Below are 16,143 nucleotides of genomic sequence, written 5' to 3'. Positions count from 1 at the left end.
ACTGGGGTGGCAAATTGTATCGATCGGTTGTCTGTCAGCACTTTTGGCTTGGTTGTGATTGGATAGGGCTTGGTTATTGGTGCAGTCATGTGAAAGTAATGGTTGCGTTCCAGGCCACCTACATTGCAGTCATGAAATGTTGGCAATCACTACTTCAGCATTTCTAGTGTTCTGAGACGGTGAGATCTGTGCAAATGCAGAAGTAGTGTTTCGCATTATAGGAATCCATCAATATGACTTAACAATCTGATAGTCTGGTGAGAGTAGACTGGTATGGGGAATCATATTGATCTGTTGTCACATAGCTGGCTTTGTTGTGATTGGTATGGCTTGGTTATTGGTACACTCACATGGAAGTAATAAGTTGGTATGAGGTTCTAAAGCCTGTGAGCATCTCCCCAGTCCCCACTTCATTCTGGTGTTTGGTTTGTATTGCTGCATGTTGAGGGTGTTTGACTGACAGTGGCCTCTCTTCTCTCTACAGTTGCGGCGAATGCAAGAGATGCTCACAAAGATCCAGGAACAGATGCACACGCAAAAGGAGGCCTATTAACCAAGTCCACTACTAGGGTGGGTACCACTCTTACTCTAGTCCACAAACATTGTCTACTCCAGCTCATCCAACCCCAACAGCCACCACTCCTCATTTAGTCAATAACCCTCACTATCAGAGACTGATCCAAGACCAGGCATGAGGCATTCAGACAGGAGGTGGCATGGTGAGAACTTTCTTCTTCTAACAACATGGAAGCCTTGCGTCTCCACACCTGTTGTGGAAACTCTAACGGTAACAACGGGCACCCCTGTCAGGTGCCATTGCTAGAGCACAACGCCGGTCCGCACAGCACAGACCTAACCACCTGCTTGTCCTTACAGGGTTACGGCCGGGTCCTCCCTGCCTGCCTTCCACCCATAGTTTATATGTGGTCTTGTCAAAAGATAACTTTTTGCCTTCCAGTTTGTGGCTAATGTTCCTTGATGTTTCTCCTTAGTGAACTCTAACCCCTGACAAAGGGGTAGACTGTAGAGCATGTGTTGTCCTGTCCCTCTGCTAGGTGTTTGAAAGTTTATATTGTAACAAGTTTAGATGTGTGGTCTTAACCAACCTAGACAAGGTATATTTTGAGGGAGGTTGGCCTGCCAGATTTGTATTTTTTTTGTCATGCACAATTTTTCCCCATGAGCATTTTTAAAAGGTCAATACTGTAGATGGGCATACATATCAAATGTAAATCTTTTTTTTACTACAATTACAGGATTGCATCTGTCACTTGTAATTATTTTATTTGCATTGCTACACAGAATAGCGAGAAATTCCTTGTGGAATGAATGACAAATGTTACTGAAGTACTGTTGTGTTTTTGGACAGATGTATGTTAATAGGGCTAATTAGTTTCCTTCGTTTCCAGTTCCAGCATGCTTAAACATGGGTTGTTCATTCTTGTATTTTACTGAAAAGGAAACCCACTACTTACTGTTCTGATATCTGTAATGATAGATTGAGAGTTTGCTGGAATATTGTTGACTTGCAGCTCTCCAGGGACGTGTTCAAACTTTTCGCAGCGAAAACCAAAATGTGTGTTCTTAGACCGGGATTCAATCCGATTATAGACATTGACTTTTAAAGGCAATTTCAGATTGAGCTGACATGCACATTTACGTGATAGGATCTCCGCGAACGTGGGGAACATTGCCTTTAAAACCCGAGATCGGACTGAATCCCGGCCCGAATGGACAAGTTCAGGCAGTAACTCCCCGTAGAATTTTTAATTTGTTTTACTGAACTCACCCAAAAGGAGAAAAGAGCAGGCTTGAGCTACTTATGTGCCAGCCAAGAGACGCTGGCCTGGGGACCAAGCAGACAGGATAAGGCCCTTATTCTGCCGGATGTCAGGGGTTAGAGAATGACCGGATCGCCTCGTATGTTATAGATGTCTGACATAGCAAGCCTTCATTCATGGGTTGATATACTCCTTAGACTTGATGTTGATTGTGGACAGGAAGTATGCACGTACACTTGAAGTACATTAAGTAGATATGTTTGAGTGGATGGTTTTGTTATAGTGCAGTCAAAGCAAGAAATGATGTAATTACTTATCATTTAGGTATTTTCCACTCCCACGTTTCCCCACAAGAATTTTGGCTTTAAACAATTTTTGTTAAGATGAATAGTTCTGTATTTATTTTCCTCAGGTGCAAATATGAGGTCATTCACAAGGAACAAGTCATGAGTGATATAAAGATACATGTTTTAGATTTGTATGAATATGCCAGAAAAATTGGTTTCAATGAGAATAAAATATTATTTCAGATGTATTTCTCTTTGTAAGCAACATTAATTATATTTATTTACTTGCTTGTTTATCCTCCTCCTGGCCATCAAAGCTTAGATTCACCTAGAGACCCAGTCCAAAATTGCAAGGGTAGAAAATGTTTTCCCCCCCCATTTTTTGTCATACTACTTTTAGGGAATATTTATCTAATAAATAACTTTAGCTGGGATTCAATCCAATTTGGACAATGCACCAATTAAGCCGACATATGGGCTCTGCTAACGAGGGAACTTGCATTTTGGACAAAGCGTGCTCGTATTGAACCCGGGCCTTTATGAAGTCATTGTGGAAGAGAAAGGATTCAATGAATTGTAATAAAACAATCTGCATCTGACATTTTCTACAGTGTTGCTGATTGAGCCTACCACAAGACGTTTTTATAAATGTGAATAAGATTTAAGTATCTTAAGCATTAATATTTTCTCTTTTTACATAATGGACAATAAGATCTATATGCAACCCAAAATGTGCAGGCAATATAGAACTTTCCAAAAGGGACAACAATGTGGAAAGAAGTCTGAGAACCACTGCTACAGTACTGTACTTAACCCAGAAAACAGCTAGCATAAAAATCTATGAACCCAAATCAATCTACATGCAAAAACAGGCAACTGAAATCTTATACACACAATCCATTCAAAAACTGTTTTAATATATTTGATCAGAGCATAATATGAAGACTCCTACCATGTCCACTGTTCCTTTCACAAACACACAAAGATATTCAGATTAAGTGAAGAGGGACACCACTTGCAAAAACACCAAGAGACTAATGTAAATTTGTAAACCAGTTTAATTGTGGTTAAGTAGCAGATCAAAGTGCTAGAAGTTAAGTTTAATCTCAGCTACACTGGTCGTCATAAGTGTAGTGGAAGGCAAACATGAGAATCTAGATAAATGATGACCAGGCAGCCTGATGACCAGGGATACCAGATATGGTTGGTGGAGAAAGAGGATAAGATGTCAGCGCTTCGTAGATGACTGCCCTACCATGTCGTTTAACCCCAAACTGCCTCATTCACTTAAATGCTCTACCATGACACTGCCAAAGGCCTTTGTTTTAACAAGTTCACTGCTGCAACACAATCAAACAAGACATTCCTCACTATATTACACATACAGATATATATACTCCTGGAACAATTTGCAGTGCTTGTGCCTGCTATGCTGGTTCCTGCTCTGCTATTAGTAAACTAATGAGTCAATGTGTAGTCACTGAGTATTGTCAGTTTTACGTCACGTGATTCATATGTGCATGGTGGGAATGCTGACATTTGGGTTGGATTCCTGCTTGGGCCACATCCACTGAATACATGTTATTACAAAATAGTCTGCTCAATGACCATTGTCTGTTTTACATGCAGTTTTTGTTTTTACCAGCAGGGGGAGTCTGTGGAGCATGCAGCCATATGACAGTACTGCAGTAGGGAAGCACATGGTATGGCGAGGCCAGGCCATGTTTTAGGTTTCACTCCACAGCCATGTGCCTGGGTAGAGGGGGAGGTCCCTGCAATCATATTCTCAATGTGCTCCTTTATGGTGCTTAGTTGTTAGAGCTGACACGCCAACAACACCCACCAATCACACACTGCCTGTCTCCCTGACCCCGATTCAGCCCATCTGAAATTGGATGCTTTGCCTTCTGAACGGACACATCAGGGCCCGTATCCACAAAGCGCCTCAGAGTAGGAGTGCTTGTCTAGAATCAGTTTAGCCTTTTAAATCATAATAAGATTATATGGACAGATCCTAGATCAGACTCAGATGATTTGTAGATGTATGCCCTGGCATTAGTGGTGGACTTCTGTAAAAATCAAATACCTTGGTGCTTGATAGTGGCACCCTCAGTCATTTGTAGTGTGGTTTTTAAATACTCTTGGCTGTGGAATACATGTAGCAGAAATATAAAACCGATCTTGAGTGAAAATATGCAGGTCTGACTGCCTTCAACATTGGTTGACGCTGCTGTTCTGCAGGTATGAACACAGAGGGCCAGACAAAATGTATATATGTGATTCTCTCCACTGCATCCTGTAGAAAAATCACACAGCATCAAGATGATCCTCTAGGCAGTCGTACTCAGCCCAACAGTCTCTTTTACCTCAACCATTATAAAGATCTTTATGTTTTTTATAGTTTCTTTTTGGAATGTTCTGAGTTACTCCTTATAGACAGCTGTACTGCCTCCGGTTAGTTAATAATGCAGTTTGTGATTCATCAGTGAATATGAGAACGGCGTCTTGCGTTCAGTATGAAGACTTTTACGTTTGTTTGTCAGTACAGTAGTCCTGGTGCCTGCCTCGCTCTGGGGCTGGCTCCTGTCCGGCTGGTCTGCTCTAGGGCAGATGGTGTCCAGGTCTGTCTCCGACTTCAGCCTGACTCTGGCCACCTCAGGGTGGGTGTGGCCTGTTCATGTACTTGGTTCTCAGGCTAGCTTCAGGGTGGCTCTGGCCTGGTTCAGAAATCAGGCTAGCTTCAAAGTGCTGACGGGGAATGAGGGCATGGTCACCATAGTTACAGGGTTCAGCAGCTGTGGGTGATGTGCCACCACCTGGGCACCAACTCCCATCTGCTTTCCCATGATGGTGGTTGTACCCTGGTTGGGGGCAGTACCATTGAGGGTATGGGTGATAGCCACGGGTTGGGGGTAGATGGTGGGTAAATGGTGCTGGCCCAGGTGGGTAACAGGGTGGACGGTGATGTGTCCGATGGGCTGGTGGTGGTGGTGCCCTGGGGCCAGCTGCATAGGGGCTGAGGAGGAGGGGGCTAGGTGGGTGAGGTGCTTGGCTCCTCCAGATGAAGTCTGGGCCTGGATGACGTGGTTGACGGCCTGGATGACGGAGGCGTGGGAAGCCGAGCCATGGGCGATGACCGTGGGCTGCAGGCTGGGGGCCTTTACCATGTGTGTGTGAGCGGGGGTGGTCACCATGTGTGTGTGGGCCGGGAAGAGGGTGCTAGGGGAGGTTACGATGTGTGTGTGGGCCGATAGGAGGGCCTGGATAGGGGTGGTGGTGATGATGCTGGATGTTGGGGTGGAGAACGTAGCTGAGACAGGCAGGGCTGACAGCAGGTGTGGGTGAAGCTGGGGGTACATTTGGGCCTTGTGTTGGCTGGAGATGTGTTGGGTGAGGTTGGAGGTGGTGGGGGTTATGGGAGTCACAGTCTTGCACAACTCAGGCTGTATGGCTTGTTGAGGCATGGTGGGTAAGGCTGTCGGAACATTCTCCTCATCCATGATGTCTTCACCCTCTGTGACACAGATAGAAAGAACACTCATGTTAATAACTTTACCCTTGATTGTAAAAGCAAATAACATCTCAGATTTCATCGCTTTGTACATTCTTATACACTGTGCAGGAACAAGTGTAGATGGGTCTTACTATATATAATGGGGCCAATGGGTGACATTGGGGGGAAACAAATTCTAAATGGTTTGAAACAAAAATGATTTTCATGAAGTTCCACATGTGTACTTAGAGGAATGAAAGTGAATATGCAAATTGGCCCATAACTCCAACAATACAACAGGACTATACATCCTTTAAGCAGGGTTCATTAGCAAGTTAAAGTCAGACTTTCAGGGACTTTTTCCAAGCACTAATTGTCAAGGACCTCAATGTTATACAATTTATATAAAATGTACATATAGTGCCTAATATAGAACCCCTCCCCATGCATAAAGTAAGCCATTACCAATAATGCATTTTTAGGCCTTGATATTATTACATTCAAAAATACAGTATGTGAGAATTGCAGACATTACCTGTCTTAATAGATTGGTTACATAATTATTTAAAAAAAAAAATTAAATCGCCATGCATCCAATGTGGCCGATGCAAAACCATGAATAGCGATAGAATTAAATCTGACGTGTTTTTAATGGAAGGATTTGTATGGAAAGCCAAGTTCATGTAGTCTACTTCAAGCCCCTTGTATTGTTTAAAACTGCAGGTTTAACATAGAAAATGAAAACGTATGTCATTTCATTACCAGATCAAATTATGAATAAGCCCACTAGGCTATGTAATTTGTCATCATTATATCCAGAATAATTCATAGGAATAGTGTTGGGTGTTGCACAATAGGCCATCCTACACAATTGCGCAGAGTAGACTGTCTAATCCCAGGCACAAAAAAACTCATTACCTTGATGCTTTCGCTTTTAAATCTAACGGGACCTTGCTGTAAATCAGACAAACGATCGACATCAATTCGCTAGGGATATTAGATCCAATGTGGATCCAGGCACAACGGTCTTCACCGGCATATCGCATGAGACAGAAATATTCTGGACATTCATCACCTTTACTTCGGCTGTTGCACTGCACGCACCATCACAAAAGCTGTTAATCACTCGACTGTCTTTTGGAAAATTCCTTCCCAGATCAGATGTGTGACAATATCAGAGTAAGAAATCAGCTGGACACCAAATTCACATCCAACAAGTATTATGCGTAATTATTGAAGAACCACGTTAATGATAGAATCAAGGTGAGGGGACTCTTCCAGTTAGAAGCATTACATTTTGCAACGCATACGTTATTTTGGATTTGTGCCCGTGAAAAGTGTTTTCACCCCGTAACATAAGGAAATGTCATGTAGTTACTGCATTTCTGAGATCTCAATACAAAAAAATAAACTGTCAGTTAAATCCAGGACTCAAGTTCAATGTCTAATTTAACTGATTAATGCTTAATATATGATAATGAGTGGTGTATAAAATGGCAGACAGGGGTTGTAATGTTTTATGTCACACGATTTTGGACAAATCAGTCAAGACACCAACCATGATAAAGGGTTAAGCATATGTTTTAAATATAGCTATGATCCCCTTAGATCTTAAATCAGGTAAATGTAACAATGTAATCCCCAAAAGTTATTATTTATCATGAGGGTCATAAACAACTAATGCTGCATACGCCAAGAAAGGTTCATATCTCACCTTTCTGGTAAAATATGTTATAAATTGCTGAGGTGTAGTCACTTGAGGACACAAGGTCAAGCACAGAGTACAAATGATACAATTATGAAATATGTTATTTATTTCCTATTCAACAAAACTATGAATAAGGCTTGAAATGACATGCTTTCTAAATATAGTATAATCAAATTACAAACTATAGGACTTCACCTTATAACTGTAAAATACATATGTCTATGTTCAGTCTGAGAGAAAATATTTTCTAAAGGTCTCTCGATCAAAAGGTCCGCCCCCATCCCTGTGAACTTCACAGACCTCTAGCTTAGCTTCCTGAACTCGTCAGGAACACGCCTTTCAGCTCATATTAATCTTGTCCGTCTACAACAAACAGAAATAATTTAGTTTAAAATCTATGAACTATTTTGGATTACTGGCTATAAATCGATCTTGGAATGTGCTACAGGGACAAACCACTCTCCTGCTGTGCTATAATGTATGGATTCCAGGAATATACATTGTTAGTGGCTGTGGCACGGGGTTCCGCCAGGAGTTGATGGACAGTTGGAAGAGCGAATGAAACAGTAGGTGGGACATCCCAGCTTCAAGTGGTGTCAGATATCACATCCTGCTTCACACAGGCAAAAAATAGATAGTCCTGTGTCCGTGAGAGTCAAGGCTACCGCTCAATGCATCCATAGATGGATTTATAAGCGAAGATGTCGGTAGGACCCGGTACCAGACCCACACAGGTTTCCAAAACAGGGGACTTTACATCCAAGAGGTTTCATGTAATGACATGAAGAAGAAAAAAAAAGGCAGATTATCATCAATGAATTATCAACAGCTGTGAAAGACCCAGGTACACGTTACAAGTATGATTACTGTAAAGTACTTGGTGACAACCGTTTAGTGTCATTATTTATTTATAAACGGCTTTCTAAATGAACTTGACTGATTGAGCGTACCTGAGGCAGTAGAGGTAGAAGCCTGGTCGTCGTCTGGCTGAAATGTCTGTCTGAGAACACGGTCGATCTCCATGACGTTCATCCATTGGCTCAGCTCGTTCTTCAGCTCAGCCAATCGCTGCTGAGTAGCGATCTTCTCCCGCGCCAGTCTCTCCATCTCATGCTCATACTCCTTCTCCTTGCGCTTTAACGTCTGTAAGACAGAGGAAGAGGGCTCAGTACAGTTCAAAACACACACACACACACACACACACACACACACATAAATAGGACAATGAAATACTTCAGAGAGCTTGCTTTCATTCTGCAATTTCATTATAATAATCACTTTAAACTGAAGTTTCATGTTCCACACAAGTTCTTCAATAGAGCCAGTAATATCCACATTTTCACTCTTGGCTGGAGACTATTCCAAATATCATCGGTCATCAATGTGTACACAGAGTTTACCCCTTCATAATACACTGCTCAAAAAAATAAAGGGAACACTTAAACAACACAATGTAACTCCAAGTCAATCACACTTCTGTGAAATCAAACTGTCCACTTAGGAAGCAACACTGATTGACAATAAATGTCACATGCTGTTGTGCAAATGGAATAGACAACAGGTGGAAATTACAGGCAATTAGCAAGACACCCCCAATAAAGGAGTGGTTCTGCAGGTGGGGACCACAGACCACTTCTCAGTTCCTATGCTTCCTGGCTGATGTTTTGGTCACTTTTGAATGCTGGCGGTGCTTTCACTCTAGTGGTAGCATGAGACGGAGTCTACAACCCACACAAGTGGCTCAGGTAGTGCAGCTCATCCAGGATGGGACTTCAATGCGAGCTGTGGCAAGAAGGTTTGTTGTGTCTGTCAGCGTAGTGTCCAGAGCATGGAGGCGCTACCAGGAGACAGGCCAGTACATCAGGAGACGTGGAGGAGGCCGTAGGAGGGCAACAACCCAGCAGCAGGACCGCTACCTCCGCCTTTGTGCAAGGAGGAGCAGGAGAAGCACTGCCAGAGCCCTGCAAAATGACCTCCAGCAGGCCACAAATGTGCATGTGTCTGCTCAAACGGTCAGAAACAGACTCCATGAGGGTGGTATGAGGGCCCGACGTCCACAGGTGGGGGTTGTGCTTACAGCCCAACACCGTGCAGGACGTTTGGCATTTGCCAGAGAACACCAAGATTGGCAAATTCGCCACTGGCGCCCTGTGCTCTTCACAGATGAAAGCAGGTTCACACAGAGCACGTGACAGACGTGACAGAGTCTGGAGACGCCGTGGAGAACGTTCTGCTGCCTGCAGCATCCTCCAGCATGACCCGTTTGGCGGTGGGTCAGTCATGGTGTGGGGTGGCATTTCTTTGGGGGGCCGCACAGCCCTCCATGTGCTCGCCAGAGGTAGCCTGACTGCCATTAGGTACCGAGATGAGATCCTCAGACCCCTTGTGAGACCATATGCTGGTGCGGTTGGCCCTGGGTTCCTCCTAATGCAAGACAATGCTAGACCTCATGTGGCTGGAGTGTGTCAGCAGTTCCTGCAAGAGGAAGGCATTGATGCTATGGACTGGCCCGCCCGTTCCCCAGACCTGAGTCCAATTGAGCACATCTGGGACATCATGTCTCGCTCCATCCACCAACGCCACGTTGCACCACAGACTGTCCAGGAGTTGGCGGATGCTTTAGTCCAGGTCTGGGAGGAGATCCCTCAGGAGACCATCCGCCACCTCATCAGGAGCATGCCCAGATGTTGTAGGGAGGTCATACAGGCACGTGGAGGCCACACACACAACGGAGCCTCATTTTGACTTGTTTTAAGGACATTACATCAAAGTTGGATCAGCCTGTAGTGTGGTTTTCCACTTTAATTTTGAGTGTGACTCCAAATCCAGACCTCCATGGGTTGATAAATTGGATTTCCACTGATTATTTGTGTGATTTTGTTGTCAGCACATTCAACTCTGTAAAGAAAAAAGTATTTAATAAGATTATTTCTTTCATTCAGATCTAGGATGTGTTATTTTAGTGTTACCTTTCTTTTTTTGAGCAGTATATATATATATATATATATATATGATATACCATTTGCGTTCATGTAAAGTAAGCTCTAATAAAAAACATCTGCTATCCAGAACTCAACAGCCGCGGGGACCACTTGCATAAACCATTTTTCTCTTCTCATCAACATGACAAACAAGCCACCCCTTATCAGCTTATTCTTTATACTGTTACAGTACATCACACAACCAATAATAACACAAATACTACTTCCTGACCCGGCCTCCATTGAGACAGGGCTATATGCTCTGACCAACAGATCCTTCTCTCTCCCTGTACAGAAAACATGTTATATTACCGTCAAAACAACACCACAGCCACATCCTGAGTGTTTACAACAGTTGATAGATAATGTACCGTCTAGATAATGTTTCTTCAGAAGGTCATTATGAGTCACTACTGCATCTCCTTCACTTCCACGGTAGACTGAGTGGAGTTGAGCAACTGGCTTCCTGCTGCATTCATGTTTATGGGAGCGTCATATAGCCATTTAAACAGAGGGACGAGCAGTGTGTGTGTCTAAACGGGGAGATTAGCAGAGGAAAGCAAAGCCCGGCCAGACTGGAGCCATTCATGGCTGAGACTTGTACCAGGACCAGAAACGTCGGATTCCAGAGAAGCAGAGGAAATTCCACCGTGGAAAAACGAAGTAGTACTGAGTGTGACACTACAGTTGTTAGAATCAACTGTGTGCATGCCTCCTTATGCGGGCCCCTCCCATCGTTTTAAACAAATGGACACTAATTTACTACTCACAACTATTTCATAGGACCGACAGCAGCCTAAAAGAAAGTCTTGGGCGAGCCATTTCCATGTCTGAAAATGTCCATGTCTGTTGCTTCCTTTGGCAACACAGACATTAACATTACAGCCAGCATCATGACCAGGCAGGGAGCACAACTGTGTGAAAGGAAGAACAGACAGAGACCTGGATAGAGGGAGGGAGTATGGAAAGAGGGAAGTGCTGGGCAGTGGCTCTCTGACCTAGTTCATCTTTTCTGGTCAGGTGTCACAGGCCTGACAAAACAGGCTGTAGTGGGCGGGGCAGGTCTGTAAGAGGATAGAGAGATTATACCATCTGTCGGTCTGCCTGGGAGACGGAAAACAACTAGGAAGAACACCGTGATGGAGTCTGCCGGGACACAAAACCTTTATATTGACTTTATGTTTCACTCTCCCTCCTCAAAGGGTATTGCCCAATTACGACTAGGTTCAGAAGACTATGGAATCATGACTAGCCAGTCAGGAGGCTAAGAAGACTAGAATAACAACTAGCCAATCAACCAGAATCATGACTAACCAATCAGAACAAGGCTAAAAGGACTAGAATCACGGCTAGCCAATCAGGACAAGGCTAAAAAAGGCTGGACTCATCTATGACAGAGCCATAAAGCTGTGTGCTCACAGACCTGGACTTCCTGTAAATGTGTATAATGTAGCTGGTAGGTGTGGCTAGGTATACATTCTACAATTACTGTACAGTATGGAAGTATAAATAGATGTCAGGTCTTCAGTCAGGATTAGATAGGATGCTCTGCTGTCACGCACACAAACCCTATTCCTTACTATACATGACCTGTCTAGTCTACATGTGTGATGACACTATGCAGCCTATAGGACAGGTAGAGTGTGTGTGTGATGACACTATGCAGCCTATAGGACAGGTAGAGTGTGTGTGTGATGACACTATGCAGCCTATAGGACAGGTAGAGTGTGTGTGTGGTGACACTATGCAGCCTATAGGACAGGTAGAGTGTGTGTGTGGTGACACTATGCAGCCTATAGGACAGGTAGAGTGTGTGTGTGATGACACTATGCAGCCTATAGGACAGGTAGAGTGTGTGATGACACTATGCAGCCTATAGGACAGGTAGAGTGTGTGTGTGTGATGACACTATGCAGCCTATAGGACAGGTAGAGTGTGTGTGTGTGATGACACTATGCAGCCTATAGGACAGGTAGAGTGTGTGTGTGTGATGACACTATGCAGCCTATAGGACAGGTAGAGTGTGTGTGTGTGATGACACTATGCAGCCTATAGGACAGGTAGAGTGTGTGTGTGTGATGACACTATGCAGCCTATAGGACAGGTAGAGTGTGTGGTGTGATGACACTATGCAGCCTATAGGACAGGTAGAGTGTGTGATGACACTATGCAGCCTATAGGACAGGTAGAGTGTGTGTGTGTGTGATGACACTATGCAGCCTATAGGACAGGTAGAGTGTGTGTGTGTGTGATGACACTATGCAGCCTATAGGACAGGTAGAGTGTGTGTGTGTGTGATGACACTATGCAGCCTATAGGACAGGTAGAGTGTGTGTGTGTGATGACACTATGCAGCCTATAGGACAGGTAGAGTGTGTGTGTGTGTGATGACACTATGCAGCCTATAGGACAGGTAGAGTGTGTGTGTGTGTGATGACACTATGCAGCCTATAGGACAGGTAGAGTGTGTGTGATGACACTATGCAGCCTATAGGACAGGTTGAGTGTGTGTGTGTGTGATGACACTATGCAGCCTATAGGACAGGTAGAGTGTGTGTGTGTGATGACACTATGCAGCCTATAGGACAGGTAGAGTGTGTGTGTGTGTGATGACACTATGCAGCCTATAGGACAGGTAGAGTGTGTGTGTGTGTGATGACACTATGCAGCCTATAGGACAGGTAGAGTGTGTGTGTGTGTGATGACACTATGCAGCCTATAGTCTGTCATTCTGTCTTGGTTGAAATGTTAGGGCAGCGCTGAGTTAAAAAAATTATGACAGCCAGTCTGGTGTTGTTTAAGGCTCTATCAGTCCAGTAGAATTATGACATCCAGTCTGGTGTTGTTTAAGGCTCTATCAGTCCAGTAGAATTATGACATCCAGTCTGGTGTTGTTTAAGGCTCTATCAGTCCAGTAGAATTATGACATCCAGTCTGGTGTTGTTTAAGGCTCTATCAGTCCAGTAGAATTATGACATCCAGTCTGGTGTTGTTTAAGGCTCTATCAGTCCAGTAGAATTATGACATCCAGTCTGGTGTTGTTTAAGGCTCTATCAGTCCAGTAGAATTATGACAGCCAGTCTGGTGTTGTTTAAGGCTCTATCAGTCCAGTAGAATTATGACAGCCAGTCTGGTGTTGTTTAAGGCTCTATCAGTCCAGTAGAATTATGACATCCAGTCTGGTGTTGTTTAAGGCTCTATCAGTCCAGTAGAATTATGACATCCAGTCTGGTGTTGTTTAAGGCTCTATCAGTCCAGTAGAATTATGACATCCAGTCTGGTGTTGTTTAAGGCTCTATCAGTCCAGTAGAATTATGACAGCCAGTCTGGTGTTGTTTAATGACTCTATCAGTCCAGTAGAATTATGACAGCCAGTCTGGTGTTGTTTAAGGCTCTATCAGTCCAGTAGAATTATGACAGCCAGTCTGGTGTTGTTTAAGGCTCTATCAGTCCAGTAGATTATGACATCCAGTCTGGTGTTGTTTAAGGCTCTATCAGTCCAGTAGAATTATGACAGCCAGTCTGGTGTGTGTTTAAGGCTCTATCAGTCCAGTAGAATTATGACAGCCAGTCTGGTGTTGTTTAAGGCTCTATCAGTCCAGTAGAATTATGACAGCCAGTCTGGTGTTGTTTAATGCTCTATGCAGTCCAGTAGAATTATGACATCCAGTCTGGTGTTGTTTAAGGCTCTATCAGTCCAGTAGAATTATGACAGCCAGTCTGGTGTTGTTTAAGGCTCTATCAGTCCAGTAGAATTATGACATCCAGTCTGGTGTTGTTTAAGGCTCTATCAGTCCAGTAGAATTATGACATCCAGTCTGGTGTTGTTTAAGGCTCTATCAGTCCAGTAGAATTATGACATCCAGTCTGGTGTTGTTTAAGGCTCTATCAGTCCAGTAGAATTATGACATCCAGTCTGGTGTTGTTTAAGGCTCTATCAGTCCAGTAGAATTATGACATCCAGTCTGGTGTTGTTTAAGGCTCTATCAGTCCAGTAGAATTATGACAGCCAGTCTGGTGTTGTTTAAGGCTCTATCAGTCCAGTAGAATTATGACAGCCAGTCTGGTGTTGTTTAAGGCTCTATCAGTCCAGTAGAATTATGACATCCAGTCTGGTGTTGTTTAAGGCTCTATCAGTCCAGTAGAATTATGACAGCCAGTCTGGTGTTGTTTAAGGCTCTATCAGTCCAGTAGAATTATGACAGCCAGTCTGGTGTTGTTTAAGGCTCTATCAGTCCAGTAGAATTATGACATCCAGTCTGGTGTTGTTTAAGGCTCTATCAGTCCAGTAGAATTATGACATCCAGTCTGGTGTTGTTTAAGGCTCTATCAGTCCAGTAGAATTATGACATCCAGTCTGGTGTTGTTTAAGGCTCTATCAGTCCAGTAGAATTATGACATCCAGTCTGGTGTTGTTTAAGGCTCTATCAGTCCAGTAGAATTATGACATCCAGTCTGGTGTTGTTTAAGGCTCTATCAGTCCAGTAGAATTATGACAGCCAGTCTGGTGTTGTTTAAGGCTCTATCAGTCCAGTAGAATTATGACAGCCAGTCTGGTGTTGTTTAAGGCTCTATCAGTCCAGTAGAATTATGACAGCCAGTCTGGTGTTGTTTAAGGCTCTATCAGTCCAGTAGAATTATGACATCCAGTCTGGTGTTGTTTAAGGCTCTATCAGTCCAGTAGAATTATGACAGCCAGTCTGGTGTTGTTTAAGGCTCTATCAGTCCAGTAGAATTATGACAGCCAGTCTGGTGTTGTTTAAGGCTCTATCAGTCCAGTAGAATTATGACAGCCAGTCTGGTGTTGTTTAAGGCTCTATCAGTCCAGTAGAATTATGACATCCAGTCTGGTGTTGTTTAAGGCTCTATCAGTCCAGTAGAATTATGACAGCCAGTCTGGTGTTGTTTAAGGCTCTATCAGTCCAGTAGAATTATGACATCCAGTCTGGTGTTGTTTAAGGCTCTATCAGTCCAGTAGAATTATGACATCCAGTCTGGTGTTGTTTAAGGCTCTATCAGTCCAGTAGAATTATGACATCCAGTCTGGTGTTGTTTAAGGCTCTATCAGTCCAGTAGAATTATGACATCCAGTCTGGTGTTGTTTAAGGCTCTATCAGTCCAGTAGAATTATGACATCCAGTCTGGTGTTGTTTAAGGCTCTATCAGTCCAGTAGAATTATGACATCCAGTCTGGTGTTGTTTAAGGCTCTATCAGTCCAGTAGAATTATGACATCCAGTCTGGTGTTGTTTAAGGCTCTATCAGTCCAGTAGAATTATGACATCCAGTCTGGTGTTGTTTAAGGCTCTATCAGTCCAGTAGAATTATGACATCCAGTCTGGTGTTGTTTAAGGCTCTATCAGTCCAGTAGAATTATGACAGCCAGTCTGGTGTTGTTTAAGGCTCTATCAGTCCAGTAGAATTATGACATCCAGTCTGGTGTTGTTTAAGGCTCTATCAGTCCAGTAGAATTATGACAGCCAGTCTGGTGTTGTTTATGGCTCTATCAGTCCAGTAGAAGGCGTACTGCTGCAGACTCCCCTGAGTGGCTGGTGGTGAGTCACCTATTTATCCTAGAAAGACCTCAGAGGGAGGTGTGTGTCTTATCCAGCCGGTCTGGTTGGTCTTTACCACCGACAGCACTCTGCTCCAATCAGATCCCCTCTACCCCCAACCCCACCCTCTACTCGCAGACCTGTCTGCATTCCTCGTCTCAGCGAATGAAATACTGGAGTCCCCCCATTTGTTGTCACGGCAACAGCTGAAAACCGCCATTGTTTCCTTGGCAACCCGTCAGGTGATAAGCAGCACATTGTCCCAGTGTGCCAGCTGTACCATGGTAGAATATTAAAAAAGGCATCAGAAACATACATCAGCGACCAAATAAACAATGC

At 43.7% G+C, this 16,143-nt stretch overlaps 2 protein-coding genes across 9 annotated transcripts in view; one reads left to right on the top strand and one right to left on the bottom strand.

The window, feature by feature from the left end:
* The window catches only part of LOC106612835 (septin-4), an 83,615-nt gene extending 81,299 nt beyond the window's left edge, over positions 1 to 2,316 (top strand). For all 6 annotated transcript variants that reach the window (XM_014214399.2, XM_014214402.2, XM_014214400.2 and 3 more), the window contains one exon: positions 485 to 2,316. In XM_014214399.2, coding sequence (XP_014069874.1) covers positions 485 to 553 — 69 coding nt within the window. In that variant the 3' untranslated portion in view covers positions 554 to 2,316. The remainder of the gene's footprint in view (positions 1 to 484) is intronic.
* A 792-nt stretch (positions 2,317 to 3,108) lies between these two features.
* mnta (MAX network transcriptional repressor a) overlaps positions 3,109 to 16,143 on the bottom strand; it is a 29,690-nt gene continuing 16,655 nt past the window's right edge. For all 3 annotated transcript variants that reach the window (XM_045724548.1, XM_014214391.2, XM_014214390.2), the window contains 2 exons: positions 8,220 to 8,412; positions 3,109 to 5,582 (listed from right to left, as the gene is read on the bottom strand). In XM_045724548.1, coding sequence (XP_045580504.1) covers positions 4,798 to 5,582; positions 8,220 to 8,412 — 978 coding nt within the window. In that variant the 3' untranslated portion in view covers positions 3,109 to 4,797. The remainder of the gene's footprint in view (positions 5,583 to 8,219; positions 8,413 to 16,143) is intronic.

This window comes from Salmo salar, chromosome ssa09 (genome assembly GCF_905237065.1).
Source record: "Salmo salar chromosome ssa09, Ssal_v3.1, whole genome shotgun sequence".
Lineage (NCBI taxonomy): Eukaryota > Metazoa > Chordata > Actinopteri > Salmoniformes > Salmonidae > Salmo > Salmo salar.
The sequence above is the reverse complement of the archived record's forward strand: the minus strand, read 5'-3'. Positions and strand labels throughout refer to the sequence as shown.